The sequence below is a fragment of the Euleptes europaea genome, chromosome 1 (assembly GCF_029931775.1).
Source record: "Euleptes europaea isolate rEulEur1 chromosome 1, rEulEur1.hap1, whole genome shotgun sequence".
NCBI classification, from domain to species: domain Eukaryota; kingdom Metazoa; phylum Chordata; class Lepidosauria; order Squamata; family Sphaerodactylidae; genus Euleptes; species Euleptes europaea.
Window position 1 is genome coordinate 163,802,947 of NC_079312.1, and position 25,847 is coordinate 163,828,793.

General features: G+C 47.2%; 2 protein-coding genes across 4 annotated transcripts in view; one reads left to right on the forward strand and one right to left on the reverse strand.

Moving 5' to 3' along the window:
- Positions 1–1,483, reverse strand: part of LOC130477347 (pleckstrin homology domain-containing family A member 3-like) — a 44,908-nt gene extending 43,425 nt beyond the window's left edge. Inside the window, exon 1 of the mRNA XM_056849275.1 lies at positions 1,412–1,483. Within this exon, the coding sequence (XP_056705253.1) occupies positions 1,412–1,451 (40 nt within the window). The 5' untranslated portion in view covers positions 1,452–1,483. The remainder of the gene's footprint in view (positions 1–1,411) is intronic.
- A 5,949-nt stretch (positions 1,484–7,432) lies between these two features.
- On the forward strand, positions 7,433–24,706 carry TARBP2 (TARBP2 subunit of RISC loading complex). 3 transcript variants are annotated; one of them, XM_056860747.1, is made up of 9 exons: positions 7,433–7,650; positions 10,639–10,808; positions 15,170–15,275; positions 17,412–17,498; positions 18,014–18,086; positions 19,476–19,593; positions 20,607–20,734; positions 23,287–23,479; positions 24,526–24,706. In XM_056860747.1, exons 1-9 carry the CDS (start codon positions 7,589–7,591, stop codon positions 24,681–24,683), a joined length of 1,095 nt encoding a protein of 364 aa, XP_056716725.1. In that variant the 5' UTR covers positions 7,433–7,588; the 3' UTR covers positions 24,684–24,706. The 3 variants fall into 3 exon arrangements, with proteins under 3 accessions (XP_056716725.1, XP_056716733.1, XP_056716741.1); XM_056860755.1 differs by having other exon boundaries at positions 18,017–18,086; XM_056860763.1 differs by lacking the exon at positions 7,433–7,650 and adding an exon at positions 7,818–7,846.
- Positions 24,707–25,847: the final 1,141 nt, after the last annotated feature.

A 25,847-nucleotide genomic window follows, 5' to 3' on the forward strand; every position in this document is an offset into this window, starting at 1 on the left:
GTTGCTACACAAAATCTGTAAATATTGTTGTTCCTGTGAATGTGTCCTGCTTCCCACATCTCCACTTCAATGGCACAGTTCTTACCTATAAGGCCCCAAATAGGCTGGGACCTGGGTACTTGAAGGACTGTGGAACACAGGCAAGATGCTGCTGCAGTTGCCTTGTTTGTGGGCTTCCTAGAGGCACCTGGCTGGCTGCTGTGTGCACAGACTGCTGGACTTGATGGGCCTGGGTCTGATCCAGCAGGGCTTTTCTTATGTTCTTATGACTGTTTATTCTGTGAGCTGGCCCCTCTGTTAAAATTCGCACCTGGGCCACTGCCGTGTGTATATTCCAAAGTAAAGCAAGTGGCAACAGAAAACAGGGCCTTCTCTGCGATGGCACTACAGTGTTGGAATATACTCACTGCAGCGGCTTTCTTGGTGGCTAGCTTATTAAGCTTTAGTTACCAGCTATGAACTTCTTTCTACTTGCCCAGGTTAACGTGCACAATCCAGTGCTTTTACTTCTCTTTATTTCAAACAGCAATTTCTAAGTTAGCGTTCTAAAGTCCACTGCTCTTAGCCTTTGTGCATATATGGCTTTCAATAAATAAACATCAGAGCTTCAACGAATAAACACTCTTTTTTAAAAAAAGCATCGTGAAAACCATACCTCTACTTGGAACGACTGGGCAAGGACTTGACCTTTCCTCCTGGGAAAGGATTTTTTAAATATATATATATATATTTATTTAATTTTCTTATTAAGTCACATTCAATTTCAATATTGTCATCTTCAGAGTTACATAAAATAAAACCATTTCAAACGAATCAGCCTAATCAGTATTGACTTTTCTGACTTCCCCGCCTCTATCAAATTAATGTCTATATAATCCCCTCTGTATTTGTTTTCTAATTCATTGTATCATTTCTATAAACTAGCCTGATCTCGTCAGAAGCTAAGCAGGGTCAGCCCTGGCTAGTATTTGGATGGGAGACCACCAAGGAAGTCCAGGGTTGCTGTGCAGAGGAAGGCCTTGGCAAGCCACCTCTGATAGTCTCTTGCCATGAAAACCCTAAAAAGGGTCACCATAAGTCAGTTGTGACTTGACAGCACTTCACACACACACACACACAAATAAACTACATATAATCATCCTGCATACTTTAATTATTGAATACTTCAACCTTTCAACATTGATCAGTTGAATTAGATTAAACCTTCTGGGAAAGGATTAAGGACAGATCATGCAAGGAGAAATATCTAGGGGGATTTAGGAAGGGGGGTAAGAGAAAGGAGCCCGCACGCCTTCAATTCATCCCAATGATACTGCTATGCTGCTAAGACAAGGGATAGTGGAGGCCTGCGTTACCAGGCAACGGAAAGATACGAGGGCGAAATCGGACCCACTGGAGGACCTGCGCTCACCTGAAAGATAGTTGGTCCATTTCAACAGCGCTCCCTCCATCACCAGCCAGGCTTACTGACATCGCCGGTGCGCCGGGGTTTAGCCAATGACGGCTTTGCGCCGGTGGGGCTCGCCCAATCACTCGACAGGATGGAGGCGGGTCCACTAAGGACAGGGGCGGGGAGGGGGGGGAGGCCAAAAGGGAAAGAGGCGATTGGACGCTAGCGTGGCTGGGCAGAGCGGGGGGGGGATAAACCAAAGAAGGAACCAATCAGGGTGGGAATTGGGCGGGGAATTCGACGAGGCAACAAAGCCCGGGAGGGACGAGAAAGGCAGCCCAGCGATCCAATCGGGTTTTCGCATTTGCCCTTTCTTGGGCTTATGGGCACTGTAGTTCTGACGCCCATTGGTTACTCAGTTTTGGGAGGCGATGTAGGCTAAGAGTGCAGGGCCACCGCTAAGGAGGCGTGGTTGTAGCTGCCTCCTCTGTTAAAATTGTTTTTAATCACTGAAAGCAGTGCAGGAAGAAGGCAGGAATTTCTCTTTCTCCTGTGCAGTGGACTTATATAGAGTCTTATATGACTTATATAGACTCATAGAAATTGTTGATATTGCTAATATTGCTTGCATACGTAAGATAGTATTTTGTTCCTGTTGAGCTTACTAATATAGTTTTTATTTCTGTAACCATTTACATGCATATACTTTATGTGAAATAAATAGCATTTTTTATTCATATATTCTTTTCATGTTTTTACTGGAACATTTCAAGAGAAAGTCTTGTCTGGCAAGAGGTGGAAAGTGTTGATCCCTGCTTAGTGGGTAGCAGGCTAAATAAGATAAAATATCCCTTTTCAGGAAGGGGTCATTTCTAAGAGCTTGGTTACCTTAACGGCACGGACCGCGACAGTAAAAGGTCTGTTCTGCGGACAGCAGAACAGAATTGTGCTGGAGTGTGAGGCTTAGGTAGTGTTGTCTAGGTTAGGTTGCAGTGCGATCCTGTGTGCGCTGATACATAAGAATGACCATGCTGGATCAAACCAAGGTCCAGCAGTCTGTTCACACAATACACATGAAGCTGCCTTATACTGAATCTGACCCTTGGTCCATCAAAGTCAGTATTGTCTACTCAGACCGGCAGCGGCTCTCCAGGGTCTCAGGCAGGGGTCTTCCACACCTGGGACCTTCTGCATGCCAAGCAAATGCTCTTCCACTGAGCCATGGCCCCTCCCTAACCAGGTGCCAACCAGGTGCCTCTAGGAAGGCCACAAACAAGACAAATGCAGGAGCATTGTCCTGCCTGAGTTCCAAAGTACCTAATACAATAGGCATGCTCATAATAGGTATGCATCATGACTAGTACCCATTTTACTAGTAGCCATGAATAGCCCCGTCCTCCCCTCTTAAAGCCTTCCAGGTTGACAGCCATCACCAAGCTAAACAGCGGCACATCTAAGGCCTGTAATACTGGGACTCACTTAGGCAAAGGATTGAAGTGCATTGGGTAATAAACCTTAAGCCTTAAGTAGCTCCCCATCCCGTTCCTAATTGAAAGTAGAAGTCGTCATCTTAAAGGCAGATATAAACTTGAGTCATGATCTAAGATAACCATCTTGAACAATTCCAGAGGGGTAGCTGTGCCGTATTGTAGCAAAATAAAACAGAAGTCCAGTGGCACCTTAAAGACTTAACAGCATTTATTCCAGCATGACCTTTCAGAATGCTGGAATAAATGCTGTTAAGCTTTAAGGAGCCTCTCATTGTTAGCAGTCATAATTAGAGTTGCCAGGTCCCTCTTTGCCACCTGCGGGAGGTTTTTGAGGCGAAGCCTGGGGAGGGTGGGGTTTGGGGAGGGACTTCAATGCCATAGAGTCCAATTGCTAAAGCGGCCATTTTCTCCAGGTGAACTGGTCTCTGTTGGCTGAAGATCACTTGTAATAGCAGGAGATCTCCAGCTAGTACCTAGCAACCCTAGTAATAATAGTGGTAATAATAGCAGCCACTGGTCAGGCAGCTAACCCCCACTGTTGTGCCTTAAAAAAACATTACCCCAGGTAGATCTGATCAAGGATAATGCACTGGAGATCAGGAATTACTTTTTACAGCTTTTACTATTTAAAGGTACCAGTTTAAATATACAAGCTGGTATCAAATCTCTCCAGCTGAGACCAAAAGAGTGAGACTGCAGAAAGAATCCTATTTTCATTTAGCATTGATCAACCTTTTATAGACTTCTCTTCAATATAGATACATCTCTAATTTTCCCATGCTGTCATTCTTAACAAACAGTTTTCTGCAAAGCAGTTCTTTTGGTTGAGACGCGAAGGTCCTTGTAATGAGATAACGAGCTAGCAAAGCAGAGAAAAACCGCCAGAGTTTGGAATGTTGCAGGCTGAGGAATGTTGGGTGCTTTATGCAATTGAAGAGAAAGGGGGGCGGTTGCTTACATGCATTTATCTACATGGGTGTCATGTCTAAAAGGAGGATTCCTGCACCTGTTTATGTACACGGGCAGTTTATAGTGCCACAGGTAAAATACCTTTATTGTGGGCACTTCACCACAAAGATTAACAGAAGTGGGGTGAGGGATGGGGAGTACTGAAGGGCAACTTGCGGCTACCCTTCTGAGTTCAATAGGACACAAGTGTGTATAAGGCTTGTGGGCTATGGGTCATCAATTTCAATGAGATTGGAATAAATAGGACTCAACTATGCTTGGTTTGCCTGGATTGAGCCCTTGGGTTGTAATTAACAAACAATCTAAACAATTTGCTAAAGATGAACAAGTGTTTGAACGTAGACTACTGCCTGTAAATGCAACATACTGGTGGCATTTGGGCAAATGTGCTACCTATCAAATTCCTTCTAGCATAACCTTAGGGTTGACAACCTCCAGGTGGAAATCTCCCAGAATTACAACTCATCTCCAGGCTACAGAGATCAGATCCCCTGGAGAAAATGGCTGCTTTGGAGGGTGGACTTAATCCTACATACTACTTACCAGAGGATACTACACTATGCAGTAGAGTGGATTTACAATAAATAGAGTGGAAGGGCTATAATCAGGTCCACAGTCACTTCTGCTTCTTGTTCTGGTTTGCCACAAATTCTTGTTGTGTGTGGCGTTCATAGGTTGGCAACTCATACAGTAAACACTGTTTATAATGGCCAGTCAGTCATCTGGAGAATAATTCAGGACTAACAAAATGCAGAGGTTTTCCTAAGTGTACCAGCAGTGTTCCCCTGCCCTAGCACCACGCATTGAAAAATAATACTTAAAGGAAAAACAAAATAGAACTCCTTTGTAAGGCATGGTGTGTACACTTGCATTTAAGGACAAAATGTCCAGTTATGCTAAAAGTGCGGGGCCAAAACCTCCTTTGGAGGCAGCGCCGCTGCACTGCCTCCTGTGACAGGCGCACGCATTCCTCTCAGGAATGCACTGTGAGGCTGCAACAGATCTCGAAATGAAATACTGTCATGAAGCTGTCACTGATATTGCTTGTATCCTATAGAATTATAAGGTCTGGAGGGCAGAAGGAATTTATTGGAAGATTTGGTATGGAGGTCAGTGTGAAAGAAACATGGATAAATAGGTACTGCATATACAGGTAAAGGCTGGTATTCAAAATTACATTTATACAGCACTGTCCTATCAGTAAAGAGTTTTACAAGGGAAGACACTGGCTTCACGTATGTGCTGCGCCAATTTACAAACTGTTCCTCTTCAAATGTTATTTATTTAGTTATCTGTACATGCCAATTAATTTATGTTGGAAAAACCACACGCCCCCTAAAATTAAGAATCGTGGAGCATAGATCTAGAATAAAAAATCAAGTATTAGAAGCCCCCTAGTGGAGCATTGGATGAAGTGCAAGCATACAGATAGCGATTTTCAGTTCTTTGCGGTTTGGCAAGCAACCCCTAAGAAGTTTCAGAGATCCAATATGGAACGAATATTAAGTCAGCAAGAAGCACGCTTTGTGCAACTCTTTGATTGTATATCCCCAAAGGGGTTAAACATGGCCAATGATCTTACCTCTTTCTTGTAAATTAACACTTGCACCTGGGATCGGTCCTAATGAGCACAGTAGCAAGCATTTAAGTATATTGCCCATATTGAATCAATTGACTGGAAACAAGAAAGGGTTCTTGTCGGGTCGACATCACACAAGTCACTGGGTATGAAAATTTGTTCATGATTGTGAGTATAAACGTTATTATATATATGTTAATTATTGTTTTAATGTTAAGAATGTTAATTATAGTCCCACTTGAATAATCTATCAACAGAATAGCGTTCTGAAATTGCAGATAAATGCTGGTGATGCAAGGGACGTTCTGAGAGAGGATCCAGATGTCATAAATATATGTCCTTCAGGGTAGCTGAAGAAATATTGAAACAGGCAAAGAATCCTGTTCTACCCAACTGGAATTAAGGACAACTATGGACATTATATGCATAATTCATGAAAGAAAGACACTACAAGCCTATTGTTGATTTCTGTTGAATCTTATTATCTTAAAAAAATATTGCCTTTTGTATATACAATTCTGTATATTTACTTTTGTTGGTTGAAAAGGCGCTACGAAGTAACAGTGCGACCTTATAGGATTATTATATATGCATAAAATATTGACATAAGTGAATTATTAGCCTACATCTGTGTTTTTGAAAACCTCCAGGTAGTAGCTGGAGATCTCCCGCTATTTCAACTGCTCTCCAGCCGATAGAGATCAGTTCCCCTGGAGAAAACGGCCGCTTGGGCTATTGGACTCTGTGCCATCGATGTCCCTCCCCAAACCCCGCCCTCCTCAGGCTCCGCCCCAAAAACCTCCTGCCGGGGGTGAAGAGGGACCTGGCAACCCTAGTCACCCACCAAGCTTCCACGGCAGAGTGGGGGGGGGGGGATTCAAACTGTTAGGGATTCAATGCGAGTTCCATTTCTGTCAGGGCAGTTAAAGAGTTAACTTGTTTATATCAGCAGTTCAGATAGTCTCAAGATGATGAGGTAAAAGACAGATGTAAGCATACTATTGGTTAGGAAATCGCCATTGCAAACGTGCAGAGAGTCACGGAGTCAGAGTTGTTTACTACCCAGTTTCTTTGTTAAAGGTGTGAAACTTTGGAGCAGGATGTGCCAGTTGTTTTTGAATCTCACAGAAGCAAGATGCCTGTTCTTAGCTCTCCTGAGCTGGGACACAGACAAAAGGGATTTAAGCCTTAGCACCTGCTAGAATCTAGCAAGTTTTATAGGGAACTAGATAGAAAGAATGTTATTTGTTTTTACTCCATGTAACCCTCCCTATTTTTAGGAAAGTAAAGGATTCTTGTACGATTAAGAGAAAAGTCTTTGACTCTGTTTTATTGTGTGCTTGACCTGATACTCTCTAACCGCAATCGCGATCCATCGGGCCTAGATCAAATCCAACACAAACCCAGTTGTTTCTTGTACTGAACATCAAGTCTGATAAAAGAGTTCTGGAAAGTTTCCTCGCTGCCTTTGTGATCTTTTAATTGGTCCTAATAAAAAGGTGTTACACGGAGGTTGCTTTCTTTGTAAGTGCGGGCGAGATTTATTTAGCCATCTAGCAGGACTGCCAAAAAAACAAATCAGTGGGTTATAGATCAAATCAAGCCTGGACTGACCCTAGAAGCTAAAATGACTAAACTGAGGCTATCGTATTTTGGTCATGTCATGAGACGACAAGAGTCACTGGAAAAGACGGTCATGCTAGGAAAAGCGGAGGGCAGCAGGACAAGAGGAAGACCCAACAAGAGATGGATTGACTCAATAAAGGAAGCCACAGCCTTCAATTTGCAAGATCTGAGCAAGGCTGTCAAAAATAGGACATTTTGGAGGACTTTCATTCATAGGGTCGCCACGAGTCGGAAGCGACTTGACAGCACTCTTTCTCCCAGCATGCATCGGGAACAGGGCACGCACAGACGTCGGCAAACGCGTGGCCGCCTCCACGCGGAGAAGCGGCCCGGGGGCATCATGGGATATGCAGTCCTGGGCCGACGCCATCCTGCAGACAAGGTGTTTGCGTGGACTCCAGGTTCCGAGATGCGCCTCGCAGCGCTTCGGAGGCGGCCGGGGCCCGTCGCTTCCTCTCGCCCGGCCATTGTAAGCGGGGCTGGAGGGCGGCAGGCGTTGCGGCGCTGGCGGCGGCGGCGGGGCAGGAGGAGGGAATGAGCGAGGAGGAGGCGGAGGAGCCTTGCGGGAGCGCGAGGAACTGCGGCGGCTTCCCCAGGTGAACCACCCCGCCTTGCACGAGGCGTTGCTAACGTTCGAAAGGCAAGCCCCGCCCCCGCGCGCCGTTGCTAGGTTACCTCGCTTCGAAGGGTACCCGCGGAGTACGTTGCTAGGATACCAGGAAGGCCTGGGTGGGTCAGGCTCCGGGAGGGAGGCGATGCTTGGGGAGCAATCCTAAACAGGCCTGCTCCGAAGTGAGTCCCATTTTATTCAATGGGGCTTACTTGCAGGAAGATGTTTTTAGGATTGTGGGCTCGGTGGTGTAGGAATTGGGGAAGTCGGTTTCAGGTGGCCGGCTCAAGCCTGACTCAGCCGTCCATCCTTCCGAGGTCGATCAAATGAGTGCCCAGCTTGCTGGGGGTCAAGGGAAGACGACTGGGGGAGGCACTGGCAAACCACCCCGTAAACAAAGTCTGCCTAGGAAACGTCGGGATGTGACGTCACCCCATGGATCAGGAATGACCCGGTGCCTGCACAGGGGACCTTTACCTTTTTATGGTCAGTTTTAACCACAAATAGGGCACAAGTTAAGCTTGCAACATGTTAGCAGGTCTGTACACGTTGCAAGCAACGTGTGCAATTCGTGTACAATTGTGTACAATTGTTTTCTTTTGTATGCACGTGGAGTAATTCTATTACATTCAACAATGTATAATTTAAACCCCATATTTTCCAGGTATGTATTTACTTCTGCACCCCAACTTTCTCCCTCATGGGGACCCAAAGCAGCTTACATCAGTCTCTTCTTCTCCATTTTATCCTCACAACAACCCTGTGAGGAAAGGTTAGGCTGAGAGCTTGTGACTGGCCCATGGTCACCTATTGAGCTTCCATTGCAGAGTTGGGATATGAACCAAGGTTTCCCAGTTCCTACTCCAACATTAACCACTACACTATATTGGCTCCCTGGATTTAATTTTAAACACAATGTACATTGGCTTTTTGTTAGAAACTGATGTACATACAGGATGAACACATCTACACAGGGCTGGTGTAGATGCCCTTTTACACAATGTCAGTTGTTTATTTTTCTTCTGCACCCAAAGGAGGGAAGGATGGAAACCATTGATTTCCCACCCTGTAGTGAGTAGAGTGCAAATCAGTGTGGAAGTGCAGGTCGTGAAAACATACACAAAGGAAGTTTATAAAAAAAAAAAATAGAACTGTGTGATGGCTTTCTGTTTAAAAGTAAAGGTAGTCCCCTGTACAAGCACTGGGTCATTACTGACCCATGGGGTGATGTCAGATCACTACATTTACTAGGCAGACTATGTTTTATGGGGTGGTTTGCCATTGCCTTCCCCCAGTGGCTTTCTGTTTACAGGGGGTTTAAAGTTCGGCAAAGTTCATAATAAAATGTGGCTTTGTGAAAGCAGGGATAATTTGTGATTTGCGCTATAGTTCTGTGAATTAGAGAGCCAGTGTGTTGTAAGAGTAGCCATATGGAATCTTATTTCAGATCTCTGCTCTGTCATGAAGCTTCAGCCAGCTGCAATATGTCAGCCTAACTACCCTGGCAGTTGTTTTGAAAATAAAGCAGGGGAGGGGGGATCCATGTACACCCACCTGAATACAGACCTAGATGGCTCTGGATCCAGGGTCTTTCCCATTAACTAGAAATTTCACTTTGCCAATAAGAATGTGTTGAAAACTACTGACTGTGAATACAGTGGGGATAGTTAGAGGATGAAACAGCTAACCAACCTGTATAAGTGACCCTGAGAGTCTTGTTTTTTCCTTCTTATTTTTCTTCTTGGAGAGCCAGCGTAATGTAGCGTTTAAGAGCGGTGGTTTGGAATGGTGAACTCTAATCCGGAGAACTGTGTTTGATTCCCCACTCCTCCACATGAGCAGCGGACGCTAATCTGGTGAACCGGGTTGGTTTCCTCACTCTTCCACGTGAAGCCAGCTGGGTGACCTTGGGCTAGTTACAGTTCTCTTCGAGCTCTCTCAGCCCCCTACCTCACAGGGTGTCTGTTGTGAGGAGGGGAAAGGAAGGTGATTATAAGCAGGTTTGGTTCTCCCTTAAGTGGTAGAGAAAGTTGGCATATAAAACCCAACCCTCCTCCTCCTCGGACCTCTGGCACACGAGATATGGGGGAGGGAAGAAGCTGGTCTCATTTTGTATCTGCAAACCAAGGGGACCTTGCTGGTAGGGGTGTCACTGTGGACGACGTTCCTGCCGCTGAAATAGAGTAATAACATGTGATGGGAGTGGGGGCAGAAAGAAGGTAGAGTGATTCAGAAGCCAGCACGTTACAGAGATCAACCTCTTTTCCATATAGACAGCAATAGCAACCTGCAATGGGGCCGAATAATCTCCAGGTGCTATTAGGGATGGTTGACAGTCTACTCATCACCTCAAGGTAGGAAGTTCATAGAGAATGTTGATAGGTTATAGTTTAATGTTGTTGTTGGTATAATTAAAACAAAACTGTTGTTAACTCAAAGGGGGGGGAATGTAGTGAAATGTAATCTTAATTAAGGGGCTGGAACAGGGGAGGAGCAACTAAACAGGAAGTTACAAGGAGACTCTGAAGAGAGAGAGCAAGCAGCCATTAGGGAGGAACGGTTGACTTTCCTTTTTATTATAGAAGTTCAATAAACAGCTTGTTATACCAGTACCTGAAGTCCCTGGCATTAATAAGACATGGGGACAAGAAAGAAGATTTTTAGGATAGAAGTGAAAAGGGGAAATTGGGGGAGGGGGAAAAATATTCATGTCGCATAAATATTTCATCTTACAAAAATCCATTTAATCCATAATACGGCCAATCCAATCTGATATTTTCAAGTAATTAGCATTATTTAAACCTACATTAATATTTACACTGGTGATGGATATCATTTTCTTTTTTAGTTATTATTATTATTTTAATATTTTTATTCAGTTTCTGGGCACGAGGATCGGGGGACTGGTCGTGTAAATTGGCAAGTCATCTCTGCGCCCCCATAACACGCACCTTTGTCTCCTTGTTGCCCTCAGTATAGAGCAAATGCTGGCGTCCAACCCCGGCAAGACCCCTATCAGCCTGCTGCAGGAGTATGGGACGCGCATAGGCAAAACGCCCGTCTACGACCTGCTCAAAGCCGAGGGACAAGCGCACCAGCCCAACTTTACCTTCCGCGTTACCGTCGGTGACATCAGCTGCACTGGTTGGTTGCGATAAAAGGACGTGGTTGTGGGGGAGGGGGAAAGACTTCATGGCAAGCAGGGGCCTTCACGTGCTTTGGAGTGGGTTTGGGAGAAGGAACAGCGATTCTCCAGTTGCGCTTCTGAGCTGTGCCTCCTGCTGCCGTTTTAGTGCGCATTGTGGTTGACTCGTGGTGGATCTTTTTTAGCAGAAGGTCTTTACAGCACATTTTCCCCTTGCCTCAAGCTACCGTCCTGGGACTAGCACGGTCTAAACAGTCTGTGTGGCTGGATTCCAGCTGTTGTTATGGGCGAAGGAGGAGAGAAGGTGCTTGACTTTTTTAAAGGACTCTTCCTATACTACTCCATTTTTCATTCAGACCTTTATCCCTGTTGTGAAAGCCGAGAGTGTGTTATTTTAAAAATAAGAAGAAAAAAGAAAGCCACACACCCCTAGCTAAACAAATGAAACAGCAGTTAGCACTGTTAATAGGCTTGGAGTCAGGACAGATGAAAGATTCCATATCAGAAGGCCCCAATAGAAACTCAAAATTCCGCCCCCTTCAACCCCATCCACTCCCATACTTATTAACCTAGGGAACATTCCACCCTCATCCAAATTAGCAAGACACCCACCCATTCCACAAAAAGTATGTTCTTATCCTGATGTCTTCCCCTAAGTTCTTTGTCTGTGCATGCGCAGATAATGCTTTTGTTTAAACCCCTCCAATGGATATTTTAAACAATTTCAGATTTTTATGCAAACCTGGGGAGTCCCCCAAGATTGCAGAACTCTCTTTCTGTCAGCGTGGGCCCTATCCACGGAGGTAAGTATCCACACATGGGCCCACACTTGCCTATTAGATATATGATGCTTGGAAATGGAACAGATTAGAGGAACAGAGTTTGGTTTGTTCATCTTTTGGGAGGGAAATGTGACACTTGCAGCATACCAGAGAACCAGTGCAGAGTAGTAGTTACAATGCCACACTAGGATTGGGCTGAAATGAATTTCTATCCCAATTTGTTCTTCTCTTAGAGTAAGCCTCTTGCTCAGAGCAAAAAAAAAAAAAAAAAACCCCACTGAGAGTTGTAACACTTATCCAGTTTTGTTCCAGCTTTCCCCAAGGCCTCAGGATGGTGTACATATGGTTTCCAGAAATTTTGAAGCCGTGGGGGGAAGAATTTTTTCTCTGGGGAAAAAAAGCCCCAATTTTCAGAATAATCGAAATATAAGGAAATACTTGGACAATGAAGAAAGTAGACTCCTTTGAAATGTGGTGTTGGAGGAGAGTGTTATGGATACCATGGACTGCCAAAATAACAAATCAGTGGGTTATAGATCAAATCAAGCCTGAACTGACCCTAGTAGCTAAAATGATTAAACTGAGGCTATTGTATTTTGGTCACATTATGAGAAGGCTGAAAAGACAGTCATGCTAGGAAAAGTTGAGGGCTATTGTATTTTGGTCACATTATGAGAAGGCTGAAAAGACAGTCATGCTAGGAAAAGTTGAGGGCAGCAGGAAAAGAGGAAGACCCAACAAGAGATGGATTGACTCTATAAAGGGAGCCACGGCCCTCAATTTGCAAGACCTGAGCAAAGCTGTCAAAGATAGGACATTTTGGAGGACATTGATTCATAGGGTTGCCATGAGTCGGAAGCAACTTGACGGCACTTAACACACACACACACACACACACACGGAAATACTTGCTTTTCTCTAAAATGCAAACGTGTTTTGCTGCTTTAACAACATAAAATGCATCGTGTATATATTAGTCATCGCATACAATGGTGCTATTTGGCATATTTATGGAATTTGAAAGTATAAATTGCCCTAGCTTTGTATAAGCAAAATTGCAGATATACCCAGCACTTGAGAGAGAGAGCTGGAAATTGCTGCACTCTGTGCTACGTCAGCACATATATCTTAATTTTCGCCATCTGAGATCTTCTGCCATAACCCACCTGACCCTTCTTTTATCCCAGAGCATGGGACCCTGTGGGAGGATGGTAATTTTTTCACAGCCCATCTCCCAAGGATTTTAAAAAGTCCTCTAAGGGTTGAGTCTCTTTCCACTGGAGCTCCCTCTGAGCATGAATTTGTCTGTTCTCCGCTGACAGCACTAGAGGCTGGAATTGTAGGCAGGGCTGTTGTGCTGTAACAAGGGAGTCCGGAAGCCCATTAGAGTAGAGGCTAAGTTGCAGACAGAGCAACACGGCATTAAGTTGCGGCAGACGCTGAAGCTTTCACCGGGGGGACATACAGTTCCTTGATTCTGATGTTGGATTGGTCAAGGACCCAAGGTGCCCAAATAGCTCTCGGTCAGGGAAGTCAGAAGAAAGACTGCTGGCCTGGCTTAAGAATCCACCGGGCCAACCTGACACTCCCATTCTGGTTGTGTCATTGGGCCTGGTTGAGTGACAGAGGTTGGATGCATCTCTGGTTGATTTGGGTCCATGTGCAGGTGCTAGTCATGGGAGCTTCCTAGGCCAAGGACTGGTTGTGTATAAGCAGGGAACCATGGAGTTCCGCCCTCTTGACTAGACAAGCCAGTCAGGGAGAACTCTGTGGCCGTAGAAACCCTGCTGGTATTCATGGAGGGCCAACCAAATGGACTGAAAAAGGTTGCACGATGTTTTGTTTCAACTTTAGTTGTTCCTTACAAAAAAGCATCACGCAAATTTCATTCTTGTTTTTAGATTTTGTGTGGACTGATACAAATGTACAACCTTTTCCAACTCACATTATTTTCTGTTGTTCCTTGGTTGTGACTTGAACAGAGGACCTGAGATGTAGTCATGGCTTCCCATCTCTGCGGGGGGCGGGGAGGGGGGAAGGAATGGAGAGACACAAAGAGGAAGGAGAATACCAACATAGGTGGTATTGCCAGATTAGGGAACCCTTAGATAGTTCCTTTAGGTCTACCTTTTGTTCTTACTGTACCTTTACCACTGTAACCTTGAGTTTGGACCCCTCAGCCAACACAACCAAATCTCTAACCACCTAGGAGCCATGAAATGTTCCTTATTGACTGATCCCATTGCCTGCCCCTTCATTGCCAAGATTCTGCCTCCTCAATAAAGCCCTGTTTTGCCCAGTTCTGCATGGCAAGTGGCTTTGGGAAGGGGGGTCAGAGGGGGAAGCGCATCGCTTCGCCCCTCGGCCACTCCAGCCATTTGCTACTTGGCACAATCTATTTGGGTGGATTCAGGATAACCTGGGGCCCTTCATGATACAGGTTGAGTATCCCTTATCCGGACTGCTTGGGACCAGAAGTGGTCCGTATTTCAGATCTTTCCGTATATTGGAATATTTTGGAATTTTTTTCATATTCATAATGAGATATCTTGGGGGTAAAACCCAAATTTATTTTTTCATTTATTTTCCAATTTGTAGCCCGCGTTCCCCAGCAAGCCGGCTCAGGGCAGGTAGCATCATTGAAAACCCAACTATCACACGATAGTAACAATGAAACTAAACAAAATTAAACTTTAAAACCCTAATCAGCAATGGCGCACAAATCCTATTCTGCTGCAAGAGCCATACAGGCAGCCGTCCCTCAACATAAGAGGCGGGGAGGATGGGGGAGGCCAGTAAAGATGGTACCCGCGGCTGTCCTTAGTTGTAGGCCTGGTGGGAAAGCTCTGTCTTGCAGGCCCTTTGGAAATCCTTAAGTTCCCGCAGGGCACTGATGTTCCTTGGCAGAGCATTCCACCAGGCCGGAGCCAGGGACGAAAATGTCCTGGCTCTTGTCGAGGACAGCTGCACATTCTTAGGGCCAGGGACCTATATACCCTTTATGCACATAGCCTTAATGTAATTTTAAAGAATATTTTAAATAATTTTGTGTACACTGAACCATCAGAAAGCAAAGGTGTAATTATCTCACCAGAATTATCTCACCAGAATCAGCTGTTAAACAAGAGCAACAATCAACAAACTAACAATGGCAGGCTTTTAGTCTCCATCTACGATACAGGGCACAGTGTGTTTTATTTTTTTAGGTGACAGGAAACATTGAAAGCAGGCAGCACGGATCTGCCCGCATGCCAGCTCAAAGAGTCCGTTTTTTAGATCAGTCCGGATACGGGATGTCCGGATAAAGGACACTCTACCTGTATAAGCAGGGACAGGAAAATCCAGGTCTTGGTTGTGGCAGCTGGACCCTACAGACCCTGGACCTATGGAGCCGTGGCAAGCAGAGGATTGAGGGCGCTGGGTCAGGCCCTTGACCTCGGTTGTGATGGCTCTTCCATGAGGCGGTGGCGCCATGCTCCAGGTTGCACCCCTTGGAAGTGGATGGTTAGGGCACCACGACGAGGTTACTGTCCGAACCCCCATCTGACTATTTCCTCGTTTCCCTCTCTTCTTCCCAGGCCAAGGCCCTAGCAAAAAAGCAGCCAAACACAAGGCAGCGGAGGTGGCACTCAGGCTCCTGAAGGGAGGAAACATGTTGGAGCCAGCAGCCCCAGAGGAAGCCAGGTGAGAGCTCTAGAGTCTGGGGAACCACACAGGAGGCCTTCATGGGGCTTTAAAAGAAATGGTTGGGCGTACAGTTTCCTCTTTAGCCACTGTTTTCTGTCTCTTGGCTTTCAAAGGTAACGTGTGGGCACTCAGGACCAAGATGTGGGCTTTCTGCATTGGGAGTGGTTAAGGTTGCCAGAAAAGACAGTCATGCTAGGAAAAGTTGAGGGCAGCAGGAAAAGAGGAAGACCCAGCAAGAGATGGATTGACTCTATAAAGGACCTGAGCAAGACTCTATAAAGGACCTGAGCTAGGCTGTCAAAGATAGGACATTTTGGAGGACGTTGATTCATAGGGTCGCCATGAGTCGGAAGCGACTTGATGGCACTTAACACACACACACAAGGTTGCCAGCTGCAGGTTGGGAAATACCTGGAGATTTTGGGGGCAGAGCCTGAGGAGGGCAGGGCTTGTGGAGGGAAGGGACTTCAATGCCATAGAGTCCAATTGCAGCCATTTTCTCCAGGTGAACTGATCTCTGTCTCCTGGAGATCAGTTGTAATAGCAGGAGATCCTAGGGGTGGTAGTGACCGGGTAGGTAAAAGAAGCCACCTGGGAATCCATGTTAGAGGGCACACGTGGCAGACAGCTGGCAGGGAAGAGGGTCTGTGGAATATTAAGAGGCTTAACCTGACCTGGCTTCTTCTCTCGGGGCCGAGCAAGCCTCTGTTCTCATTCAGCTGTCAAGAGGGGCAGGGACTAGTTTTAGATGTTTTCTGTGAAGTGCTGGAAATGAGCAAGGCTGTGTATGTTTTTTTAAAGTACCCCAAACTTTAAATTCTGTGCCAAGCTAAACCGAAGCCCGTACGCTGAACCAGCCGCGTTCACGTTTGTACTGTTCGTTCTGTGTCCCCCTCGCCCAAGTCAGGAGCTGGGGCCAAGAGCTATATACCGTTCTACAGCCCTGCTTTGTAGATTTCTACGGATCCTGAGCATGGGTTGCTGCCTTTTTCAGGGTCAGACTATTGGCCCGCCTTGATGAGTATAATCTACTTTGATGAGCAACGGCTGTCCAGGATTTCAGGTCTTCTGTGTCATCTGTCATCTGATCCTTGAACTACTGTTATTGGGGCTTTGGACTCAGCAGCTTCCGCGTGCGACACATGCACCCTAACACAGCCCATACATGCTGTACGACCACAGTCTACCCACTCCTGCCCAGCAATTTTGTCAAAATCAAACAAAACAACACCAGGCTATGAAATCTTACCAATCTATATTAGCAAAACCTAAGCATAGTACATAATCGCAGTATAAGGATCAAATGTATCAAAATTATAATACAGAAACACACAAGCGCAAATGCACTAACCCAACCTTACAAAAGAGGTAGAAACAGGTATTGTCCAACAAGTCCACAATGAACTCCCAAATGAAGTAACTTCTGCAGGGAATAATCACGAAACTGATAAAATGTACTTCTTCAGTGAACAACCGTCAGTGGTGATGGTAGATCAAGGAAGATGGACGTTCCGGATAAACGATTAAGATCCGTTTGTGCCAATGGCTTCATCAGTCACTTGATCCCCGTAAACCCATAGTCTTCTACTGTGTTTCATTCATGGACTTGTAATTTTGATACATTTGATCCTTATACCGCTATTATGTTATGCTTAGGTTTTGCTAGTATAGATTGGTAAGATTTCATAGCTTGGTGTTGTTTTGTTTGATTTTGGCTACATTATATACAACACTCGTTTTTCTTTTGGATTGCTGTTGGATTACAGCAATTTTGCAGGCGGCATGCCGACGTTTCAAAGCACACTTCCCGAGGCACCGAGGGAGAGAAACTTGGCTTTCAAAAATTGGAAGCAGAGATATGCATGACGCTGCATCCCATGGCACAGAATCCCTCAGCTCGCGCAGGACGATCACAGACAGATGGGCTCTAAGTGGGCACTTCTGCCCGTGGCATTGCTTCTCGATCCCCCACCCCGGTCACATGGGGAAGGATGGGTGGAGTGCAGGCTTGTGAAGAATAAGGAGGAGGATATCCAGGTTGTGGGAATGGGGTCCGGGCCTTCTCGCAGATCAGAAACTGACCGGACTTCTGCTACTGAGGTTGCTTTAATGTTGTCACCTTGTATTTCGAAGCTCTCCTTTCTCTCTAGAGCCCCTGGCTCAGACCGCCACCCCAGCTGCCACCACACCTGTGCCCATCTTGCCGGCCGCGTCTCCCAGGTAACGGGATAAACGAGATAAAACACAGGGACCGGGGGCTATGCAAAACCACCAAAGCTGCTGGCCACCCCCTAAGCGTCTGCCGTGGCACACGGATACTGCACTGCAGCGGCCCTGTGCTTGTGCGTGTTGTCTGCCGATGGATTCCCCATGGGCTACCCAACAGTAACCGGAGAGGGATGGCCTGAGGGAGGGGTTTCGGGTGCTCTCCAGCACTCTGAAAGCTTAGGACAAGGAGCAAACAGGATTTTGTTTACCCTTGAAAGTGCAGGCAGCTCTGTGGTATTTAATAACGACCGCTGATCAGAAAATCTCCAGCATGGATTTTCCTTTCCAGCTGTGGTCAAGATCAGTGCCTTGACCTATTCCAACCCACAGAGGAAGCTTTCCCCAGTGAGGACCTCGTTCCAGCCTAGCTCTCGGAAATTCTCCCACCCTTCTATCCCCCTTGCTAGCCGGGGGGCTGTTTGGAGCAGCCTTCAAGGCATTCTTCAGCTTCTTGTCTTTTTACCCAGAAGCTCCCCATTGGACGTGAAGTCCCCAGTATCACCGCAGCAGTCTGAATGTAATCCAGTCGGGGCCCTGCAGGTAGGTTACCCCTTTTTTGACCATGGTTCGTTAAAATCCGTAAGCGCTTTGCAGGCTGTGCCGTAGAGGGATGTAGGCGGCGCTGAGTTTCCTGTCCCCGGAATAGCAGAAGACGCTGATGGGCACTTTAGCCCCGTGTGGCTAGGACCCAGGAACAGACTTTGTCTCTCCCCACTTTTCACTCTGCTGTGCCAGGCTGCCCCCCTCCCCTTCATTTTACTTGCTAATTCCAGCCCGGACCGACCCTACTTAGCTTCCGAGATCTGATGAGATTGGACTAGCTTGAGCTATCCAGGTCAGGGTTGAGAGGGCCTTGCTGTTAAAGATAAGACAGTCTGCTGACTCATGGAGCAAAAAAATTGGTCCGTTCTAGCCCAGTACTGCCTGCTATGACTGGTATTTGCTCTCCAAGCTTCCAGGTGGAGGAAAGTCTTCTCCCAGCTCCTGCTATCAGATAATGTATTATTTTCTCAAAGCGAGAGAGGCCAGAGACTAAACTTGGGCCTTCTGCATGCAAAGCAGATGCTGTAACACTGATCCCCTCGTGCTTCCCCAACACTGAGGGAGAATACTGCCTGCTTCCTACTTTATTTTTCAGCGCGGCCCCAAAAGTTTCCCTAAAGTTGGAGCGGTGGAGTCTGATCTGGAGAACCGGGTTTGATTCCCCACTCCTCCACGTGAGCGGCGGAGGCTAATCTGGTGAACTGGATTTGTTTCCCCACTCCTTCACCTAAAAGCCAGCTGGGTGACCTTGAGCAAGTCACACCCTCTCGGCTTCACCTACCTCACAGGGTGTCTGTTGTGGGGAGGGGAAGGGAGGGTGATTGTAAGCCGGTTTGAGTCTCCCTTAAGTGGTAGCGAAAGTCGACATATAAAAACCAAGTCGTCTTCTTCTTCTAATGCAGGTCTACAAGGGATATATTTATGGAGCTCTAAGTGCCACCAAGTTCAATAGAGTTTGCTCCCAGGACTGTGGCTTTACATGCCTTCTGGCCAGCATGGTGTAGTGGTTAAGAGCGGTGGTTTGGAGCGGTGGACTTTGATCTGGAGAACCAGTTTTGATTCCTCACTTCTCCACATGAGCGGTGGAGGCTAATCTGGTGAACTGGATTTGTTTCCCCACTCCTACACATGAAGCCAGCTGGGTGACCTTGGGCTAGTCACAGCTCCCACCTACCTCATAGGGTGTCTGTTGTGGGGAGGGGAAGGGAAGGTGATTGTAAGCTGGTTTGATTCTTCCTTAAGTAGTAGAAAAAGTCGGCACATAAAAACCAACTCTTCTTCTTCTGCCCGCAGAGCCCCAATCTGCAATCCCCTTCTGTGAATCCAGATGCAGAAGGGAAGAGACAAGTGCCCTTCCAATCTCTCTCTCTCTCTCTCTCTTTCCAGGAGCTGGTGGTGCAAAAAGGCTGGCGCCTTCCTGAATATACAGTCACCCAGGAATCGGGACCAGCACACCGCAAGGAGTTCACCATGACCTGCTGCGTCGAGCGGTTTATTGAAATAGGTATGGTGTTGCAGGACTTTGGTGGAGAATATGCTGTATGCTTTCCACAGTCAGAGGCCTGAAACCCCGATGCTTGTCAGAGGGGTCGGGGGACAGCAGAAGGGAGTTCTTATGGGATTCCTCAGCCATTGCAGGTGTTAACCAGCTTAATAAAACAAGGGAAGTTACATTATTGCTAGTTAATTGGTCCTTGCACTTCGTTATATTTGAATTTTGCATAATTGTGTCTCACTCTTTGACCGCGTACATTTCATGGTCCTTCGACCCATCAGCTGCTTAGTCCTTTTCTTTCATAGCCTCATTCACACCTTGGCTAGCGAAGACCCCTCCCCACATCTGATGAAGTGACCTCTAGTCTGTGAAAATGTAACACTTGGCTAATCTTTAAAGTGCCAGGAGGCATGGTGGGTACATTTGACACAAGTAGACAGAGGCATGCAGAATCTTGCTTCCCTATTTTCTGAGTTGGTGCTGGGATACATAATCAGGCATTCAGTAAGACCTGCTGGAAAGCCAGCTGTTTGACGTTTGGCTAGAAGGCACCTTGAGCATCACCCTCACTGTATTCAAGGACTTCCCTTTGTTGTTCTTCTCACACAGCTCTAATTCACCCCCTCCCACATAAGAACATAAGAAATGCCATGCTGGATCAGACCAAGGCCCATCAAATCCAGCAGTCTGTTCACACAGTGGCCAGCCAGGTGCCTCTAGGAAGCCCACAAACAAGACTACTGCAGCAGCATTGTTGTGCCTATGTTCCAAAGCACCTAATATAATGGGCATGCTCCTCTGATCCTGGAGAGAATAGGTACGCATCATGACTAGTATTCAGTTTGACAAATAGTCATGGATAGCCCTCTCCTCCATGAAGATGTCCACTCCCCTCTTAAAGCCTTCCAGATTGGCAGCCATCACCACATCCTGGGTTAGGGAGTCCCACGCACAAACATACATACCCCCACTACGTTCCAAATTGCTCCTTGCCACCCCATAATGATTTCTTCTCCCTCCAGGCAGTGGCACTTCAAAAAAACTGGCCAAGCGCAATGCCGCAGCAAAGATGCTGGTGCGGATTCATAATGTGCCCCTGGACCCCCGAGATGGCAGTGAGGCTGAAGTGGAGGAGGACCAGTTCTCTATTGTGAGTCTGGGGAGGGGAAATTGGGGGTGGGGTGGGGCTGAGCCTTGAGGAGCCTGGAATCTGCCCAGGATGGTGTGTGTGTGTGTAGACACATTTATTTAAGAGTGCAGAACTGGAGGGGGCTAATTAAATTAATTAATATGTCCAAATGTATCTTCACTAGGTATTCCATTCAAGGTCTGTCCTTTCCTGTTCGGACCGCAGGGCAATCGGCTTTGGGGGTTATTATCCAGCCCCCTGCCATCTCCCCTGATCCTCATCTTTCTCCCACCTATAAAGCTTGTTTAGGCTTCCCTAATTGACTGGTAAGAGCCAGTGTGGTGTAGTGGTTAAGAGCGGTGGACTCTAATCTCCAGTTCCAGGTGCACAGAAAGGTAGGCAGGCTGCATGTGTTTAAGAGATCTGGGAGTCTTAGTGGACCACAAACTGAACATGAGTCAACAGTGTGATATGGTGGCTAAGAAGGCCAATGCAATTCTGGGCTTCATCAATAGGAGTATTGTGTCTAGATTAAGGGAAGTAATACTACCACTGTATTCTGCATTGGTCAGACTTCACTTGGAATACTGTGTCCAGTTTGGGGCTCCACAATTTAAGAAGGGTGTTGACAAGTTGGAGCGTGTCCAGAGGAGGACGGCCAGAATGGTCAGAGGTCTGGAATCCATGCCCTATGAGGAGAGACTTAGGGAGTTGGGTTTGTTTAGTTTGGAGAAGAGAAGGTTGAGGAGAGACATGATAGCCATGTTTAAATATTTGAAGGGATGTCATGTTGATGAGGGAACTAGCTTGTTCTCTCTTGTTCCAGAGACTAGGACACAGAGTAATGGATTTAAACTAATAGAAAAGCTATTCCACCTAAACATTAGGAAGAACTTTCTGACGGTGAGGGCTGTTCGACGGTGGAATGCACTGCCTCGGAGGGTGGTAGAGTCCCCGTCTTTGGAGGTCTTTAAGCAGAGGCTAGATGGCCATCTGTCAGGAGTGCTTTGATTGTGGGATCCTGCATTGCAGGGAGAGGGTTGGGGTCACTGGGGATGGGGGGGAGGTAGTTGTTATTTCCTGCATTGGGCAGGGGGTTGGACTAGATGACCCTGGTGGTCCCTTCCAACTCTATGATTCCAAGCCTAACTGCAAGAGAATTTGGAATGAATGGACAAGTAGCAGGGCTGCGAAAGGAGAGAACCAGGAGAGGAAGCCAAGACTGGGGTCAGTGGGGGGGAGGAGGAGTAGTTGAGACAGTTTGGGGATCAGAGAAGCGCCAACACCAGGATAGCTGCAGACATTTTAGGGAAACGGAGGCTGTTGTAACTCTTCAAGCCCACAGATGTTAACAGGCCACCCAACAGCTGCTTGGTACTGGTGACCTAACCTGGGAAGGATCAGGTGGTGGTGAGGGTGCTCTGCAACAGGTAAAGGATGTGTTCCTCTTCCCACCCTATGATTCTTAATGGGCAAGAGACAGATGTGCACGCATACACACACACACACACACACACACACACACTGCCCCCCCCCCAATATTTATGTCGGAGAGTCCCCAGCGGTTTCTTACCTGGAATAGCTGATCAAGAATCTGGAGTTCTGTAGCAACAGCCAATCGCTAAAGCTTTGTGGTATTCCAGACCGATTTCGCTGTCATCATTTGTGGATGCTCAGTCACCCACTGCTTGCCCTCGTGCTGCGAGAAAATATGCATTTTCTGCTGTCTGTCAGCCACCTAGTGCAGGGGTGTGAATCCGGCCCCTTGAGAGCTCTTATCGAGCCTGAGAGCCAGCCAAGGGAGCCATCCCCCCCTCCACTCCCCATCTGGGCTGGTGAGGCATGGCCCAACCAAGTGACATTTATGTCATATTCAGCCCTCGTAACGATTGAGTTCAACACCCCTGACCTAGTGGGTGCCCCTCTCTGCCTTTATACTGTTCTCAGTGAAGCCCCACCTCCTGTTGGGGAGGCCAGGCCCTCTTGCACTCAGGGTCCTAGTGCTGTATGTCGGGCTTGATTTCCCATTATACTGCACATTTGCATACAAGGAGCCCCCCCTCCCCCAACTTACTGGCCGAATAGATCAGGTGGTGGCCAGGAAGGGTTTCAGAAGATAGTTTAGAACGCAGATGACAAAGGGGAAACTGCTGTGATGTGGCAGAGGACAGACAGGCAGGGAGTGTGAGGTGGGCTTTGTGCAGGCAGCGGGGAGGATAGGGGGTCAGTTATCTTGCAGAGAACTCTGCCAGAAGAAGAGTTGGTTTTTATATGCTGACTTTCTCTACCTTTTAAGGAGAATCAAACCGGTGTACAATCTCCTTCCCTTCCCCTCCTCACAACAGACACCTTGTGAGGTAGGTGGGGCTGAGAGAGTTCGGAGAGAACTGTGACTGGCCCAAGGTCACCCAGGAGGCTTCATGTGGAGGAGCTGGGGAAACCGACTTGGTTCCCCAGATCAGAGTCTGCCGCTCATGTGGAGGAGTGGGAAATCAAACCCGGTCCTCCAGATTAGAGTCCGCTGCTCTTCACCACGCCGGCTCTTATGGCTTAAACTCTGCCTCGCTTTTCAGACCACAGGAAACAAGTTGGACGGGGTGAAGGGCCGGGGCTCTGGCTGTACCTGGGACTCTCTGCGCAACTCAGCCGGGGAGAAGATTCTGCACCTGAAAAGCCACCCCTTGGGAGTGCTGAATGCTGGATTCTGCAGCCTCTTGGAGGAACTTTCTGAAGAGCAGAGCTTTGATATCAGCTACCTCGATATTGGTAAGAAGGGAAATGCTTATGGGGTGGGGGCGGCGACTAGAGATGGGGGATTTTTTTTTCCTGGAGACCGGTTGCGTGCCTGTACTCACAGACCCAAATATATGCTTTGAAAATCCCAGTTGCAAGTGGAGTGGTTTGGCCAGCCTCTGGAGGAAGCCGTGGATAGCCCTCTCCTCCACGAACATGTCCACTCCCCTCTTAAAGCCCTCCAAGCTGGCAGCCATCACCACATCCTGGGGTGGGGAGTTCCACAACTTAACTATGCATTGTGGTCTGTTTTGAATCTCTCATCCTCCAGCGTCAGCAGATGATCCCATGTTCTGGTGTTATGAGAGAGGGAGAAAAGCTTCACTCTCTCCATACCGTCCATAATTTTATAGACTTCTATCATGTCTCCCCTTAACTGCTTTCTTTATGACCTAAACAGCCTTAAGCCTTTTAACCGCTCGTCATAGGGTGGTTCTATCCTTGAGACCAATTATGAGGACGAGGACCAGGTGGTGATACTGGAATTCTTCCAGCTGTTACATCAGTAGGAAATCAACTGCTTGTTGAAAATTGGAATATACCTTCTTTTCTGTTCAAAAGTACAATGGTGCCAGCGTGGTGGTGTGGTTAAGAGCGGTGGTTTGGAGCTGTTCTATTCCCCACTCCTCCACATGTGCAGTAGATGCTCATCTGGGGAACCGGGTCGGTTTCCCCACTCCTCCACATGGAGCCAGCTGGGGGACCTTGGGCTAGTCACAGCTTTCTTCGAGCTCTCTCAGCCACACCTACTACACAGGGGAAGGGAAGGTGATTGTAAGCTGGTTTGATTCTCCCTTAAGTGGTAGAGAAAGTTGGCATATAAAAACTGACTCTTCTTCTACAGTCTGAACGAAACAAGTCCTTCGGCTTAAAGAAGCAAACCTTCTACTGAATTTAATTTGAATTGAATTTAAAATTGCAGACCCCCTGCCCTGAGTGCTCTAGCCGAAGCAGGCTATAAAAGGAAAAGTTGCTGGATTTATGCTTTTTTATGTTTCCTTTTCTTCCCCTTTCCACAGACGAGAGGAGCTTGAGCGGCCTGTACCAGTGCCTGGTGGAGCTTTCCACGCAGCCGACCACGGTGTGCCACGGCTCAGCCGCCTCCCGCCACGCCGCCCGGTCTGATGCTGCCCGCAATGCCCTGCAGTACCTCAAGATCATGGCGGGAGGGAAGTGACGCAGCCAAACACCACCCGTGACTCTGGGGTCCCGTCTCCCCCCAGCTTCCCAAACAGCTGGGCTCTGTTCTCCTGCTCGTCAGGCAGGCTGCTTCAGTTTCTTCTGACTCGGAAGGGGTGGGGTGGGCAGACCCACAGGGATCAGGCTGCACGCCCCCCTCCAGTATTTCGCAGGGTGGAGAAGGGCAATGACTTCAAGATGGAATCCAGACTTAGGGTTTGCGATACCTGCGAGCTCCAAAGGAGGCTGGTGGAGACTTCTAGCCCTGAGCCCTAAAAGGCTGGGACCCACCCGTCGTGATCTCATCAGAGGTGACCCCGCTTCTTTTTTGTAGCAGGGGGATGAGAACTGGATTGCAAAAACCGGAGCCTTTCTAAGGTGGTGGTATCGTTTACCTGTTGGACCCGAAAAGCGATTGGTGTAGAACATGTGCTGCCGAACTGTGTACCTCTTGACAACCGTTCCAGGAGGGCTAACGCCCAGTTTCTACCTCCAGCAGAATCAAATGTTAAAGCGTTTTTCCCTAGGCTATGCCACTTCAGGCTGCTAGAGAGCAGTTGTGTGTGTGAATGCCGCCTTAAATAAACGCCATCTTAAAATAAAATAGGTAACTGGCATGGCAGGGGGAGGCTTTTTAAATTTCTCAATTAGCAGAAAACAAGATTTGATTTCAGTTGCACATTTAAGACCAACAAAATTTCCTGGGTATAAGCTTTCGAGAGTCAAGCTCCCTTCGTCGGCTGCAAAGGGTGTATCTGACAAAGAGAGCTGTGGCTCTCGAAAGCTTATACAGCAAGATCTTGTTGGTCTTTTAAGGTGTTAATGGACTCGTCTTGCTCTTCCACTGCAGCCTAACACGGCTACCCACCTGAAGCTAAATTAGGACAGATAATGCTGTTTGCATGCAGGAAGGCAGAGGGCGGTGAGCTTCCAACAATTGGGGATGAGGTGATAAAAGTCCCACCTTCTCTGCTAAGCCACTCCTACCACACTTGTTTCCCCTTTATAAGGCTCATCCTTCTCCACAGAACCTCCCTGTGCAGGGTAGTCTCTCTCAACACCTGAAATGTGAGTGGGAATCTGTTGCCTTCTGGCCCTGCTTGTAAGCTGCCCAGAGGAATTTGGCAGGCGCCAAGTTGGGAACTGGACATTGGACTAGGTG